At 44.8% G+C, this 18,479-nt stretch overlaps 2 protein-coding genes across 3 annotated transcripts in view; both read left to right on the top strand.

The window, feature by feature from the left end:
* Positions 1 to 7,063, top strand: part of PABIR2 (PABIR family member 2) — a 205,457-nt gene extending 198,394 nt beyond the window's left edge. The window contains exon 11 of one of the 2 annotated variants that reach the window (XM_045470827.1): positions 6,966 to 7,063. In XM_045470827.1, the coding sequence (XP_045326783.1) occupies positions 6,966 to 7,011 (46 nt within the window). In that variant the 3' untranslated portion in view covers positions 7,012 to 7,063. The remainder of the gene's footprint in view (positions 1 to 6,965) is intronic. The other variant, XM_045470830.1, reaches the window with a different exon arrangement.
* On the top strand, positions 7,024 to 7,863 carry PLAC1 (placenta enriched 1). The gene has a single exon (XM_045470831.1). The coding sequence runs from the start codon at positions 7,024 to 7,026 to the stop codon at positions 7,660 to 7,662; it is 639 nt and encodes a 212-aa protein (XP_045326787.1). The 3' UTR covers positions 7,663 to 7,863.
* Positions 7,864 to 18,479: the final 10,616 nt, after the last annotated feature.

Raw genomic sequence — 18,479 nt, 5'->3', positions numbered from 1 at the left:
GTGCTTGACGGAAGGAAGGAAGAAAGTGACCGGGGCGGGGGGTGGGGGGCGAGGAGGGTAGTATAAGGAGTTCTGGCTCTCTCTGGAGTGTCTGGCTAAGAGCTCCTTGAGAGGGAAGTGGGTACCACTGTGCTGAGCAGATGTGAAGCCCTTGGCATCAGCAAGCCAAGTAGGCAGTCAGGTAGGCAAGTGGGCAGGCTGGGGACCTTGACCCTTGACCTCTGACAGGGGCCCTGCACTCTACGAAGAAAGACTCTGCTGCTATTCCAGGCCTTCAGCTGGGAGTCTGGGGAAGAAGGGGTGCAGGGGATTAGCCGATAACCAGACTCAGGCCCTTAGGGACCGGGCAAGGAGGCACAGGGGCAGGTGGCTGGTGGTCATTCATTCAATAAATATTTACTGAGTACTTACTAGGTACCAGACACTGTCGTAGACCAATACCCAGTTCCTTAAGGAATTTACAGTCCCAGGATTAAGGAATGGAGAAAAATAGGAGGGATGAGGGCAATAGAAGGGAACGGGTCTGGGCTTTCCTTTCTCCTTAGTGCATACGTCTGTCTGTCCATCCGTCCTGTGTGTGTGTGTGTGCGCGTGCATATGCATGTGTGAGATTCGGTCTTCCCACAGCATGCTGGCCACCGAGCAGGACATCTTCAACTACTCCCAATATACAGCATGCCTCCCAAATTATAGGCTCTGTAACAATGACCGTCGGCCCTGCTATCAGAGGACCTTTTTCTAAACCTTTGCTCCCGTTCAGGGCCCCAGGGATGGTGAACAGCCTCAGTCAGGGTGTGCACACACGCACCCAGTCGCTACATTGTGGGTGGGGCGTACATAAGATAGCTCTGGATTTGGGGAAAGATGCATGTTGCTCAAGCCAGTTAAAAATCAGCCAGGCAACCTATAAAGTCAACTGTGGTTTGATCTGGACTCAAGCCATCCTTCCGCTGGGGCCGTATATGTGCACCTCGCTTTAAGAAAACCTGTACCCAAAAATCCCGACTTTGAAAGGGAGAGAGGAATGTGCCTGACCATTTCTGGAAGCCATCTAGAGCCCTCATGTATTGACACAGGTGTATCAAAGAGGTGGTGAGGCCCTTGAAGGAGCATCTGATTCGATCCTCTGCCTTCTGTTGGTAACATCCGGAAATCATCTCAGGAGAACAGGCCTTTATCTGGGTTGGGCAGACCCCCCCGAGACTGCTAATGGGTTACAAACGCAGCCCCGTTGCTGTGGGCTGGGAGTCCTGCACAGACACGAGCTCACCTTGTCTTGTAAAATGAGAAAGGACGCTGGGACTTCGTGGCAAAGGGTGTAGTTTTTCGGAAAAATCAAACTCAAATAAATTATTAGATTAAAACGTAAACTGAATTAGGGGCATGGCTTTGGGATTTTCCTTACATTGTACGGACATTATGAAATACATCCCTTCGCTCAACTTTAAAATTAAACCAACTCAGCTTCTCTGCACGAAAGGGAAGGAGTTCCCATGACCTGATATTTGCAATTTCCACTAAAGTACAGCTTTCTGTATTTATTTGGAAATACTTACGTGCAGTCAGGGTACGGTTTACCCTTGTTATGTAGCCTTATTATGGTTTGATTTCACATTGGACTCCTCACCTTTTAAGCAACTAAAGTTGTGACCCAACAGAAACTTCTCTTACAAGGGATCTTGGGCTCTTACTTATTTCGCAACCTTTATTTGTGCAGGAGATGAACCATGACATTTAAACTATGCTTGATAGCTTAACAGATTATAAGAACAAAACCAGATGGCCCAAACAAAAATAATGCTTTGATTGCTTTCAAATTCAATGTCAAAAATTAAGAACAGCTTTCAAAAATCCTTGACTTTTTTTCCAGAAATGACTTTGGATTTTACATCCATATATATACATTATATATTATACATATATGTGGATTTTATACATAGATATGGATTATATATATATATGGATTATATATATATATGGATTTTATACATATATGTGGATTTTATATATATGGATTATATATATATATATATATAATATATGGATTATATTTATATTTATATTCCCCCCAAATCCAGAAGTATATAAACCAAAAATTTAACAATGGTTACTTTGAAGGTTAAGAAATGTTTTCTTCTGTTTTCTGTATCTCTCCACTTTTCTACAGTTACTCTTAGAATCAGTGAAAACATTTTTAATGACTACTCTTTCATTTAATTTGAATGAAGTCTTTTCTAGGGTTGAGTCAAGGTGTTTTCCTCTGTTGAGAAGGTGGACATTGTTAAGCATTAGCAGTTCATAATTCTTCTTCCGCGCACAATGATGAATAGCGTGCGGTAACTTAAACACCATGCTTCGCCAGCTTGCAACACTGAGCTGGACCTGGACTCTTTAGAATTAATGTAAATTCCACCAAAGTAGTTATTTAATTTTCTAACTCACTTTAATGTACCTTCAACATCATTAGTACAATCACAATCCCCACTTTCTTTGAGAGCAGTGAAGCAACTAATTCTTTAAAACTGGGCTTTATCCAAAGAATTCAATTTTAAAAGCCTCCCAAACCTCGAGGTAGCTGGCAGGGCAAAGTCAAAATGTGACTATTTGAGTTTCTGGGCGAAAGAGTTCACAAAGTGTTAGGATTCTTTTTTCTGTTCTTGTTTTGTCAAAGAATCTTTGCTCCGACTCAGATTCTTTTTTCTTCAAATCAGCTGCAAGAGAATGAACAAACTTTGCTGCAAATCAAAGCCCTGACAGTTATATTTCCCTGAGATAATTGCATACTGCTTTGGAGTTTCCTTTTCCCCTCTGTTTCCTTTTGTTTTGACAACAAGATTCTGGGAAAACAATATACAATTGATAACTATGCTGTCATGAGTATACTGAATTTTAAAAATAAATAACTGTCGACCCAAAAAGCTTCCAGGAGCCTATGGAGCGAGTTCTTTTTCCAAACCGTTCCAAAACCAGATGTGGAAATGTTTAGCTAATTCCCCTCCCCAATCCCCATGCAAAGAGTTCATATGTGTCTCTAACGACATCAGAGGAGATGGGGGGGCAAAAATCCCGTCTGCTTTCACAAAACACAAACAGCACAAAACTAATTTGGACTGCAACTTTTGTCTCTTTTAAAAAGGATCTTTTCTTCCTGAGATTAAAAATGCTCTGTGTTCACGCCAATATTCAATCTCTTTCCTGTAAGACATTAAGAAATAGAGTTTACATTCCCAGAATGAAACAGTTCAGATTTTTTTTAATGTAAAAGATGAATGAATGAATGAATGAATGAATGAATGAGACCTATTAAGAATTAAGCTTATTAGGGAGTTCTTGAAAAAAAATAAAAGGAAGGAGGAAAACGCTGTCAGAGGAACTAATGGAAAATATATATGCATAGACCACATTTAGAAAAACAGAAAGCTACTGTGCTCTGTAGCTACAGGGAAAGCAAACATTTTGCATTCAGGTGCCATTAGTAGCTCTGGGTTTGTCCGCCTCTATAGCTCAGTTCAGGACAGCTTGTACCAATAGCTGAGCCCTGCTTGGCTATACAAATGCACCTAAGCCCAGTGCTTCTGGAATGTCACAGGGATGATTTGCAATCAAGTCAAAATGGGGCTAGGGTAACGCAAACCTTGAGATCTGCTTTCTAAATGCCCAGCTGCCAATGCCTCCCCCTCCTCCTCCCCCTCCTCCTCCCCCTCCTCCTCCCCCTCCTCCTCCCCCTCCTCCTCCCCCTCCTCCTCCCCCTCCTCCTCCCCCCTCCTTCCCCTCCTCCTCCCCCCTCCTCCTCCCCCTCCTCCTCCCCCTCCTCCTCCCCCCTCCTTCCCCTCCTCCTCCCCCCTCCTCCTCCCCCTCCTCCTCCCCCTCCTCCTCCCCCCTCCTTCCCCTCCTCCTCCCCCCTCCTCCTCCCCCTCTTCCTCCCCCTCCTCCTCCCCCTCCTCCTCTTCTTCAAGAAGCTGGACAGTAATCCCAAGGTGAGCACTCCCTTCTCTGCATTTATTTCTTCCATGTCCTCAGCTCCCTTAGCTCTGAAGATTTCTGGAGACTTTAAATGGGATTCTGTCCACAGCTCCCGGGATGCAGTGCACGGCCCCAAAGATCCCGTCCTGCCAGCACATCTCAGAAGTTAGAAAGGCCAGTTGATTTGACGATTCCACACCGTGTTGTGAATGACTTATAACCATCCCCCAACACACACACACACAGCCTCTACCCTTCCTGGGAATGGCAGGTAGCGGCGGGGCGGGGGGGGTTGCGAAGGGAGGGTGCCCAGTCGTGATGATGCCTGTACTCAGTAAAACGGAGCAACTCCCAAAGTGTGGCATCCAGCCAGGGTTAGCGAGCTCATTAGTAACTACATTCTGCTCTCCTTCCGGCCTCCTCACTCCTCCCTGCCACCTCAGAGATGCAGGGTCTCGAATGTGGGTCCCACTGACTTCATTTTCAAGTTTTATCTGCACTCAAAGGCATGGTGTCACACACATGGGCATCTTCATTTATGTCTTCCCTCATGTGGCAAGCTGTTCCTGGCTATAAATAAATAAATAAATAAATAAATAAATAAAACAGGAAAGAGAGGCTGTCCTGAGTTTGGAAATTTGTACTAAATGAACCCCCAAACTTAGTGATGTTACCCCTTTCTTCAAGACCGATTTGGTGCAATGTCATTCAAAAGTGGGTGTAGAGGTGAAGTGGCCTAAAATGATTGCTTGGGGGGGGGGGACTGTCTTGTTTCTCAGAGGCTCTGGGCTTTTTATAACCCTTTTGGGATTATTCCTGAGAGGGCGGAGGGGGGTGAGGGATAGGGAAGATGCTTGAGAAAGGGAGCAGAAATGGAAGGCAGGACTCCCTGGGCCAGAACCTGGCCTTGAACTTGGGTCTCAGTGTTGGGTTTGAACAACCAAAATGCAATGGAAGGATTGTTTCTTTGGCCTATTCCAGGAACTACTCAAAGGGGAGGTTTTTGTTCGGGGCCAACAGATCCAGGCTGTGAGATGATAGTAAGCACAGAGAGGAGAGAGAGGGAGAGAAAGCCGCTCCTAAAACATGCTCTGGGTAGGGTGGACTTCACCAGCCCAGGACAGTAGTGAATAGTGTGGTGGAGTGATTATCTCAGCAAATATCAAGCATCATTCCAGAGCAAGGGGTTTGTTTATTGAACTGTTGAGTCATTATCCAAGACCAGCTGGCATCAGAGTTTACTTGTGTTTTGTTGTTGTTGCCGTTTTATTTTGTTTGTTTTGGGTTTTTTGGAGGGGTAAGAGGGTCAGGGTTTTTTTTGTTTGTTTGTTGCTGCTGCTTCTGTTTTTGCTTTGCAAGAAACAAACAGGCAATCCCAGGAGGGATATTTCAGAACAAACCAAGAGGAAAGGGAGGACCCAGATAGACCCCTTAGACTTCTCTTTACACCCAACAGAATGAGAAGTCACTAATGAGAGAGGTAGGGAGGCCCAATCTGTACCAATCAGAGCAAGTGTCTGAAACAAAGCATTTCATCCAGGCCAGTGCACTTTTCTAGTGGGCCCATTATGCCATGGTTTCCATCAAAGAATGCAGCAAATTCATCAATATCAAAGGAAGAGAAAGTTGCATTTTTGCAACCAGGGAAAAGAGGAGGGTAGAAATGCTTGGGATGCCTTTTAGTACAATGCTGTGCACATAGTAGGACTCAATAAATAATAGTCGAAGGGTGAATTCATATATGCAGGGGTCACTTAACCCATCAGAGAAGAACAAACGTAAAACCCTACAGTTGTGCATATACATTTTCCTTCGGAAGTTTAGGTTTGTTTCTGTTTGGTTTATGTCATTTTCGCCTTTAAGATGAGACCTGGGTTGGGCAATATTTGATGATATTCCGCTTCCTTCCTTCGTGTTTCACTTGTCTTCCCCTTCTGATATTGTGTTTTAGACATATGTTCTTAGAATTGCTCCACCTGCCACTCTTTAGGAGGTAAAAGGCCTAGGAAGTGGCTGCAGAGCTTCCCATTGGAAAAGAAAAGAAATAAAAAGCTAGTGAAAATAAAATAAAACCGTAAAGCAAAGAATATGACTCAATGAGGTGGAAACCGTGGCCGCAAAGAATATTTCAGGAGATACCTCGTCAATCGTTACACGAAGTATAAAGCAGCATTTTTTGTTTCTGTGATTTCACGATTTTACAACGTGGCCTGACTGAGATATCAGGGAATCCGTCGGCCGCAACAATTGATGACGCTGCTGCTAGAGTTTATGAAGTATCCATTGGCTCAATTCAAGTGAGCCACTTGCGGAGATTGCCATATGTGGTTGTCAGTAATAACCCACAATTTCTTCTCTGGCTTTTATTGAGTTCTGTTTGTTGCTAAACCAAAAACAAGGCAATGGGGGGGGGGGGGTCGTTTATGGTACATGGGAGGACACTGGGGCTGCCAACTTGAATTAAACTGTCACCTTATTTAATGTGTGGCCCCAAAATCATTTCATCTTCTTTTTTGTTGGGGTTACACACAAAAAAGGATGCCATTGCTGACCAGTGTAGACACTCATTCTGTATATGGGGGATATGTGTTTTATATCAAAACAGCATGGTAAAAGCCACTTAGAGAAGCCATTTGTAGTCATCCATCAACATGTGAGTTCTGACAATGAAAATTCAGTTCTCTCTCACAAGAATGTTTTCCTTTTCTTTGTTTTCTTTTTTTTTTTCAGTTTTATCGAGGTATAATGGACAAATAAAATTATAGGATATTTAAAGTGTGCCACATGATGGTTTGACATACGTATGCGTCATGAAAGAGTTCGCCCAATCAAGTTAATGAACACGTCCATCACCTCACATATTTACCCCTTTTCCTTTTTTGAGAACGTTTAGGTTCTACTCTTTTAGCCTTAAAAATACTTCTGTTTTAAAAAAAATGATTGTGTTTGGACTTCCAATAGGAAATAAGATGATTTGCCTTTTGTGTTTTTGTATGCTCTAGAAATCCTCACCAGACAACTTCCTGTTTCCTGAGAGTCGTTACCTGATCAGCTACAGGGATGGAAGTTTTGGAGTTGATAGGAGGGATGGTCATGCTCACCTCTGTGTTTTCGGCCTGTTCCGCACAAAGTCCGATGACTGTACTGTGCTCCGCAGACTGGTTCATGGTCACAGTACACCCCTTCATGTTGAATAATGATGTATATGTTCATTTCCATGAGTTACACTTGGGCCTGGGTTGCCCTGCCAACCACGTTCAGCCACACATGTACCAGTTCACCTACCGTGTCACTGAATGTGGCATCAGGGCCAAGGCTATCTCTCAGGATATGGTTCTATATAGCACCGAGTTGTACTATGTTTCAAAAGTTACCTCTTCTAAGCAGGTGATCCCAGTGTCATGTGCAGCTCCCCAGCAGTCCCCATGGCTTACTCAGCCCCGCTCCGCGAAAGTAGCCAGTGACACAGGAACCACAGCCCAGAATGGCGAGGCATGCGGTGAGGTGTTCACCTTGTCACAGTCCAACCAGAGGCCCAACTGCGATTGCCCACCTTGTGTGTTCAACGAAGAAGAGGGTGCCCAGGCCCCATGTCACCAAGCAGAGGCTCAGGAGGGCCAGCCTATGCAGCTATCTTCCCTTGTTAATATTTCTGAGGATTGGTCTCTTCACTCAGACGATCTGATTGGGTCCATGTGATCCCCAGGTTTGAGGTCTTCTGTAGAGGCTCTTTATGACGTTAGTATATAATATTTTCTAGTATCAGACAAATAAGTGTTCTGGCATCCCCTTTATGAGTGCTTTTGAGAGAGGACAACGCATAGTAACTTCATGAATAAAGCTTTCTTATATTTTTATATCTTGTTTTAAAAGAAAAAATAAAATTTTGATGGCATAAAAATATCAGTTCAGCTCTTTTTATTTAAGAAACACACACATAACTTTTACTATGGGCCACACACTGTTCTAAGCGCTTTACAAACATGCATGCCTGGTGTCTTCTGACTGGGATGATTGCGCTCTCCTTGAAGGCCCCCAACTGAATCCCTCCCTCTGTGTCCCCATTTCACTGAACACGCTGCACCACTCAGCCCTAGCGCCGAACTGCACACTTTCTTAGTTTGATCAATGGCCGTATCACTTTTCATTCGGGGGAGGCACGGATTCCAGCCTGGTGATTTATAAACCACCAGTGGTTCTAAGAATTACTCAAGTCACTTCCCACCAACTAGATGGTAAGCTCCTGAGGCCAAGGGCTGGATCTTATGTTTAGCCACAGACTGATAGTACCTTGGAAAGAATTTTATTCCCCGACTTACATGATCAGAAAGCTTTCGCCCAGGTTTGGCTGTCCATTAACTTTCTCAAATACTTGGAAAAGGAGAATAAATGCATTCAACAAACATCCACTGAGCGCTACTGCATTTCAGGTACCGTTCTAGGCATTGAGCTAAGACAGTGAATTGAAACTGAGCCTCAGAGAAATTGAGGTCACACAGCTAATAAACAAACAAATAAGTAAACAACGATACACCGCGATAGCAACGAATGCCATGAAAGAAACCTTAAAACCAGGTAATACGAGAGAAGCTGGAGAAAGGGTCAGAGCAGACAGGGACTCTGAGGAGTCATTTAACCTGAGTCTTGATGTGAAGAAGGAGCCAGCCCTGGCACGATCTGAGAGAGAACATTCCAGAGAGTAGAAGCATCTCATTTAATCTTCACCACAACCTTGAGAGAAGTACTCTTACTATATCCATTTTACAGGAAACAGAAGCACAGAATGATTAAGAAACTCGCCCAAGGCCACATACCTATTAAGCAGCAGGCACTGTTGGGGCTACCTGGGTGGCTCAGTCAGTTGAGCATCTGACTTTTGATTTCAGCTCAGGTCATGATCCCAAGGCCATGGGATTGAGCCCCATGTCAGACTCCACACTGAGTGGGGAGCCCGCTTAGGAGTGTCTCTCTCCCTCTGCCCCTCTTCCCCACTCATGCTCTTCTCTCTGCCTCTCTCAAATAAATGAATAAATAAGTAAATAAATAAACAAACAAACAAATAATTAGAAAGCAGCGTTAGCACAATGTACGTGATATTATACACAGTGGGCATGATATTATAGTCATTCAGCACATGAGTAGACATCAGAAATGCAGTCATTGTGTTAGATCTGTTCAGGCCTCTATAACCAAGTACCATAGACTGGAGGGCTTGTCAACCACAGACGTTTCTTTCTCATGATTCTGGAAGCTAAAAATTCAAGATCAGGCCTGGTGACGCACTCTTCCAGGTTGCAAGCTGCTGTCTTCTGGTTGTGTTTTCACGTGATGGAAAGACAGCGAGTGAGCTCTCTGGCGTTCCTTTTATAAGGCACTAATTCCATGCACGAGGGCCCCACTCTCATGACCGAATCACTTCCCCAGGGCCCCACCTCTTAATACCAGCACCCTGGGGGGCGAGGATTTCAACATATGAACGTGGGGGATGCACAGTCCATTGCCGTCGTGGTATTGAAGACACAACTGTTCATTTAAAAATCTCCCGCCCCTTTCTGAGGAAAACCAGACAACCCCCCAAAGCACCATAGTCATCCAACGGACGTTTATGGAGCTTGTCCTCTGTTCCAGACATTATGATAGGTGCTGAGTGTGCAGTGGTGAATGAAACCAGCAGCCTGGTCAGGAGGAAACAAGTATTCCAGCTCAGAGAAAAGCTGTGCAGTGGATGTGAGCTGTGACCATCACAAAGACCACAGGTAGTGGGGCGCCTGGGTGGCTCGGTCAGTTTAGCGTTGTCTGACTCTTGATTTCGGCTCAGGTCATGATCTCACGGTCGTGGGATCGAGCACCACATAGGGCTCCACGCTGAGCGTGGAGCCTGCTTAAGATTCTCTCTCTCTCCCTCTGCCCCTCTCTCCTGCTCTCTCTCTCTCTCTCAAATAAGAAAAAAGAAAGACCACAAGGAGTTTAGTCCAATATGATGGGGAGGGGCAGTTGATAGTGGCAAGGAATGAGGCTCGAGAGGTAGCAGCGCTTCCCTGCCTCGTCCTCTCTTCAGAAATTCCCGGATTGTTAAACGCCACAACACACAGAAATAACTCAATGCTGGACACATTAGACCTGGGTCGCCACGTGCAGGCTGTGTGCTTCACAAATGCAAGGAGCACTTTTCACCGAGACACCCCCTGGGGTTGTGCAACGAGTCAGCCTCGGAAGAGACTCCGGACGCACACGGTAATGAGAGTCGCTTCCGTGTGCCAGACACCTTATATGTATAATCTCATCCAATCCTCACAATAGGGCTGCAAGAGAAAAATTGGCTTCTCGGTTTTGTAGATGAGGAAACGGAGGCTCAGACCAATCGAGGCCATGCAGTAAGGAACGTCATGCAGATTCAAACCCAGGTTTGTCTGGCTCCAAAGTCCACTCTCTCCCACTGTACTCAACACGCCCTCCCCGAGAAGAGAAGCCTCTAGCTGGGTTGGAAGATCCAGCCCAAGATCCAAGGAAGATTTCCTTGTAGAGGTGGGCAATGACCCCACTCTTAGAAAATGAGGACGAGTTAGCTGGGCAGAGAAGAGGACGAAGAACATTCTTGGTGGGCACAAGCACCGGGGCAGGGTGAAGGAACACACTGTTGGAAGGTGGACACTTGGGGGCTATAGCTCTAAACCAGGCGAGAAGACGTGTGGAGCCGGATGGCAAACGGGTCAAAGGGTGGGAAGAGATGAAAATGAGAACTATTTCAAGTGAAGAACAACAAGACTTCGTTCCTTTTAGCCTACAAAACAGTTACATGTGGATATAAGCCCCATTCATGATTAAGAGATCAATTGAGCAGTGTAGGCAAATTTGGAGTGTGGAAAACCCCGGCGCACAGAGAGCAGCCTTCATGGAGGGCATCAGACTTGAGCTGAATCCCGATCTGTCTGTGACAATGAAGGATTGAATCAAAGAAGGTATCACCATTTCGAGCCTGAGAAGCTCAGAAGACATGGTGAGCTCTGGATTTAAGTGAGGAAATTGGAGAGAGGAGAGAGGACAGGGGTGAAGATGAGTCCAGATTAGATGTGTGGAGTTTGGTAGATGATAGTAACATCCCAGTGGATGAGACCAGGAATTAGCTCAAGGAGTTGGAAGGGGTAATTCCTGGGAGATACGGCCTTGGAGAGGTCACGTGCATACAGGCAATCAGGACCACAGAATCAGAATTCCCTAACACTTAATATTCAAGGCACAGTTAGGAAAAGAAGCAGATACATCAAAGGAGACCAAGCAAAAGTGATCAAGAGATGGAAGGAGATGAGTCAAGGTGGAGTAAGCCTAGTCACCATGGAATTGGGAGCCTTTGAACTAGGCCATAAAGCCGAGAGAGAGAATTTCATTAGGGGAAGTTGGAAGGGAAGGGCATTCTAGGCAAAGGAAACAGCAAGGACAAACACGCAAAGCAACATGGTGGTCAAGAATCAGATCTTGCCCGGTAAACGTCTCGGTATAATTAGGCACGAGTTGTCAGAATTCAGGAGTAGTCTGCACTCGTTGACTTGGATGTGTCATTAGTTAGGGAAAGTGTACTGCGGCCATCTTGGCTGCGTGTCCCTTCTGCACTGGACCGCCTCCTTCTTGAGCACGGGGCACCCTCTCCTACTTGTTTGCTTCTTTGGTTCGCCTTTCTCTTACATGGCCCTTGGTGAAGGTACTCAGTCGGTGCTCAATCCCGTTGACTGGTACCGAAGAAGGGGCAGAGAGTTCCTAAGCATAAGAGCCATCCCAAAGACGGGAAGATAAAACTGTTGTAACCAAAAAAATGCACTTTGAACTGGCTAAATTATGTACCTTTTGAAAGGTTTATTTCTTTATTTTTTTGGTGGGTGGGGGGCGGGCAGAGAGAGCGGGAGAGAAGATCCCAAACAGGCTCTGTGCTGTCAGTGCAGAGCCCGACGCAGGACTCAATCTCAGGAACCATGAGATCAGGACCTGAGCCAAGACCAAGAGCCGGAGGTTTAACCAACTGAGCCACCCGGGCACCCCTATTTACCTTTTGAAATGCCACGCTTAAAAAAAAGTATTTTCCTCCTTTACTGTGGTAATATTCACTCCATTTTGAAGGGGGTGCGACTTATAAAAAAAAAAAAAAACCTTCCACATAGTGTTCATCATATTTGTAGTAATAAGAAGAAATGTTTTATTGCCATCAAAAGAAATGAGAGTTTTCATCTTTCTTTCGATCTCTGGAAAGCCAAAATTATCTGAAACCGTTTATTATGGTAATTGCTTGTCAAATATTTAAAAATTAGAGCCATGGGGCACCTGGCTGGCTCAGTCAGAAGAGCATCTGACTCTTGATCTTGGGTTGCAAGTTCAAGCCCCATGATGGGTGTAGAGATCACTTTTAAAAAAATTACAGAGGGCTCCCGGGTGGCTCAGCCGGTTGAGTGTCGCACTCTTGATTTTGGCTCAGGTCATGATCGCAGGGTCATGGGATTAAGCCCCATGTGGGGCTCTGCACTGAGTGTGGAGTCAACTTGAGATTCTCTCTCTCTCTCTCTCTCTACCCCTCTCCCCCACTTGCACTCGCTCTGTCTCTCTAAAATAAAATTTAAATTTAAAAAATTAGAGCCATAATCTGTACACTTAAAAATGGTTAAAATGGCAAACATTATATTTATTTTCACACAACTTTTTAAATCACCAAAAAAGATTAGAGCCATAATGAGATTTTTCATGCATAAAAGGAGACTCAAAAGTAACATTAAATTTTTGGTTCCTATAACCTGAAAACAGCAAACCAAATTTTTGTAAGTGTGTAAAGTGCATGTTAATGTCAAGGGCAAAAAGTCTTTTATCCCTAATTTTAACCAATAGCACATTTTGGAGATGCACGAAAGTCCCCCCATCTCTGCATCCGTCCACCAGTAATGATAGCCTGGTGAGGCATTACACTAAGACACTGCTGTTCAGACACACACGCGCACACACATACACACACACAGAGGCACACACACTGTGTGTGTTTATAAGAAATGCATTATCAAGGGACAAGTGTTTATTATAAAGGGAAGACTTTCAGAGAACCCACTTTAATTCTAAGCAGTATTAATCCCTATGATTGATCTCTATGATATCCCACTTAAATTGTAATGATAGGGACGCCTGGCTGGCTCAGTCAGAAGAGCGTGCGAATCTTGATCTCGGGGTTGTGAGTTTGAGCCCCACGTTGGGTATAAAGATTGCTAAAAAAAACTAAATAAAATTAATAGAAAGTAAATTGTAATGATAGTTATTTCCAAAAAAGAAAGAAAGAGAGAAGAGGGGGAAAGAGAGGAGTTAGAGGGAGAGGGGGAGGGGGAGGGAGAGAGAGAGACTCAGTTTTGTGATTTTCTACAACTTTTTCAAAAGAAAATAAAGTATTGGGTCAGATTTTGGCTTACCAACTTAATGTCGCTTATACAATCACAAGACATTCTGTACTCGTTATCTATTACTGAGCAACAAATCAGTCCGAACCACAGCCATTTGTGATCTTACAGCATCTGTGGGTCGGGAATCTGGCACGACTTAGCTGGGGCTTCTCGCTCGGGGCCTCTCAGGATGTGCAGTGAAGCCCTCGGCGCAGCTGCATTCACCTCGAGGCTCAACTGGGGTTGGAGGATCCACTTCCAAACTCAAGGGGCTGTTGTCAGGAGGCCCCAGCTCCCCTCTGTCGGCCTCTCCGTAGGCTGTCCGAATGTTCTCGTGGTTGGGAAGATGGTGATGATGTTCCTGATCATGATGATCATCATGGTGATAGAAGGAAATGAAGGGGAGGGGAGGGGATGGAGGGGAGGGGAGGGGAGGGGAGGGGAGGAGCCCACACTAGACGCCACAGGCTTTTTGTAATCCAAACTCAGAGGTGACATCTCGCTTCTGCCATATTCTGTTTGCTAGAAGCATGTGTCCAGTTCCAGCCCATGTACAAGGGGAGGGGATTACACACAGCGGGGAACACCAGGAGGTGGGGATCACTGGGGACCGTCATACAGGCAAACCACAAATACAACATTCTTCAGCTTATTTATGAAAATACAGTGAATGGCAGGACACGGACCGGGTAGAGAAACACATCATCTGTCACTGTACCCTTGCCTTGGTCAGTTCTATTTTCCTTCTCCGGGGAAAACAAGTCTTACAAGCCGCAAGTTGCAGGACTGACTGATTGACTGGTGAAAAGCATCCCAGAGGAAGCTTCCATATGTTTTTTACAAGGGGACATTGATGACAACAGTTAAAGCCAAAGGAAAACAGTATACAAGGTAAATCAAACAATATGCACGGTGATACCGGGTAGAAATTCTAATGTAGTTTCCAATGTCACCCATGTTAGGGATCATATAAATTCTGTCAACAATCCTCTAACGCAGTACAACTCAGACCAGGCCAACAGTCTTCCAAATCAAGAGGCAGGGGGTTTTGCTCATGGATTTCTATATTAAGAGCAACACAATTTTTCCCCATCACTTCCTACTTCCGGTTTTGGCTTGCCTCTAATCCAACTCACCAGCATCTGGCTTGGCCTTCGGGGAAGTTCTCGTGATTTGCCTGAAGGGTGATGCGTGAAATGCAACTAGCTCACAGGTTGCTAACCAGCACTGGCTGAGAGGCGCTCTGGGGTCAGGAGCAGGTGGGAGGATTGGGGGCGGGCATTCCTAAACAGGTTTCCAGAAGGGAAGTGACAGGCTGGCCTTTTCCTCCTTTGTCAGCCTTCATTTGTAGGTGTCCTCCGACTGGTAAGGGGGACTTGCTCTGAGACAGAGAAGTAAATGCTAGTGCCAGTTTTCAGATGTAAAGGAACATACAAACGCCCTGCCATTCTCTCCAAACGACTGCCATTCGAAGGCACTTATGGTCTACAGTTACTAGGAGGAATATTTAAATTGCCCAGGCTATTTTCAGTGTTATTTTAACTTTGTCACACACGCCCTATTATATAAACACCATGCTAATGTAAATTATTCACCTCTTAAAGTTGCTTCAAAATTTTTGACTTTTAGCCAAGTACCTATTTCAATACACACACACACACACACACACACACACACACACACATCTTTAAAAGAAAAGTTTATTTTCCAAGTAATGCCCATAGAATATTTGGTCTGTTTTCTAAGCTGCATTTACGTAACAAAATACAAAAAAAAAAAAAAAAAAAAAAAAAAAAAAAAAAAGGCTGGTGACCAAGTCTATGCAGCGAGTGAGACTGGTTTCTTTGGGGCTAGAGGAAGTCCCTCCCCACTACAGAGGATGGGTCAATTTAGGGACAAACTGACCCAAAGTCAACCTCCATGACCTTCCCACACCAACTCCCTATAATAATTTACAGTCTGCAACCAAAATAAAATAATCTCTTCTCAAAGCTGCCTTCTTAAGTGACCCAAACTACAAATTAATTCTCGTTTTCATTTCGCATTTCATTGTCTGCTGAAGTTGTGCTCCATTGGGGTGGAGATTCTATTTGGATTATATTCTGATTATATTCAGATGCACCTGAACTCTACATAGCTTGTGATATTTCGGTCACAGCATCTATGGGGACACTCCATTCCATCAAATCGGCACATGATGTGAAGTTTCTGGATCCTTTCGATGATTTTTTTTTTTTTTTTGCCTGATATTGACTGGTATCTCAAAACATATTTTTACGAGTCATTTAACAAGAAGTTGATCAACTTTGAAGGACAGTCAAGTTCTAGTTGGGGAGTATTTTGATGTGTGCACGCGCAGTGTGTGAGAGAGGGAGGGAAGGGGGGAAGAGGGAGGGAGAAAGAACACTGTTGTATTTGCATGCCTACTATGTATCAGGAGATGGGCTAGACGTGCAAATACAACAGATAGTGTTTTTCCATCGTGTCTCTTCCCTAAGAAGAAAACTCACTCCTGTGTGGCATGGAACATAGCACATTCCGATTATTCGGGTCATCGGCAGTTTGCCACGGTTCGAAGTTTGTAGAGTGACCACGTAAGCCAAGTGAATCTGTTGCAAACACCCCCACTCAAGGCCCTTTGGAGGCTTCACATCACCTTGCAAGTAAAGCGAAAACTCCCATGCCTGCCTGCATGCCTCCCATAGTCTATTTGTTCTAGATTGGATGGATACTATTTGTCCTGCCCAATCTCCAGCTAATTCCCCAGTAGATATCCTCTGTCCAATTCTTCTCTGTCTCCTGGCCTCTGACCACGTCGTTTCCCCCATTCTGGCCAAACTCCATCTTCCCTTCAAGGACCAGCTTGACACCTAAAAGTATATAATGATGGGCCGCCTGGGCAGCTCAGTTGGTTAAGCATCTAGACTCCTGATTTCAGCTCAGGTTGTGATCTCACGGTTCATGAGACCAAGCCCCGTGTCAGGCTCTGTGCTGACAGCAAGGAGCCTGCTTGGGATTCTCTGTCTCTTTTTGCTTCTCCCCACTTTGAGTGCATTCTCTCTCTCTCTCTCTCTCAAAATAAACAAACATGAAAAAATTGTTAAGTATAAAATGATGATGACAGGTTTTCAGGAGAAGGTTTACAGGACTGAGTAGCTAATTTCAAAGTAGATTAATTCCATATTACTAAAGGAGATGTGTTTCAGATTCAGTCCCAAGGGCACCAAAGGCCACCGAAGCCAACTGTTGAGGATGTTGGCCAAAATCTTTACCACCAGCAGGAACCTTCTCACTCCCTCCGCTTCCTCTTATCCCTTCTCAGGTGTGCCTTTATTTGGCCAATAATATGTACTGGACACCAGATGAGGGTGCGAGGTAAAATTGTGCAAAGTGCCAAGAGATACCCACAGATAGACATGTCCGATCCCCTGGGAGCTTGTCATCTGCTAGGAAGAGACTTAGAGTAACTAACTTTATTAACGTGCTTGGACAGGGCAGGGCAGAGGCAGTTAACTCCACTCTGAGGTCATATGAGAAGGCTTCAAGGAGGAGGCGGCCTTTGAGTTGGGCCTTGAGGGATGAGGAAATAGGAAGAACAGACATCTCAGGCAGGGAAACACAAAGAAGGTGCGGCTGGAGGGTGGGGGCACAACCAGAGGGGCAAATTGGAGCCAGGCTGAAGAGGGCCTTGAAGGCCACATTCAAGGGTTCCCTTTACTTGTGTGATTTTTGTGCCAAGGATTACATTTCTTACATTGCTAACATTTAGGCAGAATTGTGTTTTCAGAGTAGAACTTAGGGGACCCCTAGGAGGGGGGGCAAAACTCAGCTGGGAGATGAGTGGGGAGACTGAGAAGGTGACCTTGGTGACCCAGTGGCACAGATCGAGGGTTTGAACTAAGAGACAGGAGTGGAGGAGAAGGATTTGGTTTTCTTTTTTCTTTTTCATCTTCTTTTGGTCTCTCTTCTGCCCTGGCTCTCTCTCTCCCCCTCCTCCTTGTCTGTGGCCTAGGTATCCCCTGGGGACACTGGACTAAGAAAGATGCTGAGCCCTGGGTTTAGGGCAAATGCTAAAAATGAAAACTGCGTCTACACGTCCAGCTGTATTCCATGCCGATGGATGGGGCTCACTCTGCTCAGTAGCTACTACAAAATCCCACCCGATTTTAAACCCAAGACTTATTTTAGGAGACAGGAAGTGAAAAAAAAAATGACATTTTCCACCAGTCCTAGAAATTCTGCCTATTAAGTCTTTTTTTTTTTTTTTTTTTTTTTTTTTTTTAATGCCAGCAGTTACGTTACGGGGACAAGAAGGAGAGCTGCCTGTGAGTCCTGGATCGTTCAGTGTTAACAGCTTTAATGTAAATGTTTCAGTTAGACATATTGACTTTTCCTCCTTCCCTATTTCAACAAAGTATTTCATGGTTTGGAAAACACATCTCGGTTTGAAACAAAGATAGCACCCCTTAGCACCCTTCAATTTCCTGTTCCCTCCTTCTCCCTCTGCCCAGCAAGATATTATTTGCCCCCAGGAGCGTTTTCCTTTATATAGCAAGATCCTAAAAGTGAAGTCATTCAGACTTGGCAGAGCTCTGTGCTTTTTTCCCGGACCTCCTTGGTGCTGATCACTTTGGGGCTTTTAAAACTTTTTTTGTATAAATGGAGCAACCAACTGTCCGAATGCACTTCAGCTTCCTGAACACAATCACATTTGACGTGTTGACATTGATCTATACTGGTTTTTTTCCCTTGTCTCTTTTTCATAATCGGGTAAGACTCAAGGAAAGTGCTAGAAGTGTAAGGTTAGAAACCGATGATCATAACGTTTAGAGTGAAAGCAAGTGTCAAAACCTAGCCTGGGACTACACTTGAACTCCTATCCTTGTACATAGGAGATGGGTTTTCTATCTCCACATCCCTCTCATTGCACTTTGCTCAATCAGTTCATATGCTGCACAAAGTCATGCTCACTTGTAGGACAGTGACACTGTAGGGCCAGCATGGAGTAGCGAATGAGGCCACCCTGTGCCCCTTCATTGTGGCCTTCCTTTGCGCGAAGGTCCGATCATTTCTGTCATCTGAGACAGTCTTTGATTCAGTGGGCAAAAATCCAGG

Source organism: Leopardus geoffroyi, chromosome X (assembly GCF_018350155.1).
Source record: "Leopardus geoffroyi isolate Oge1 chromosome X, O.geoffroyi_Oge1_pat1.0, whole genome shotgun sequence".
Classification (NCBI taxonomy): domain Eukaryota; kingdom Metazoa; phylum Chordata; class Mammalia; order Carnivora; family Felidae; genus Leopardus; species Leopardus geoffroyi.
Note: the sequence above shows the minus strand (reverse complement) of the source record. Positions and strands in the feature narration are given on the sequence as shown.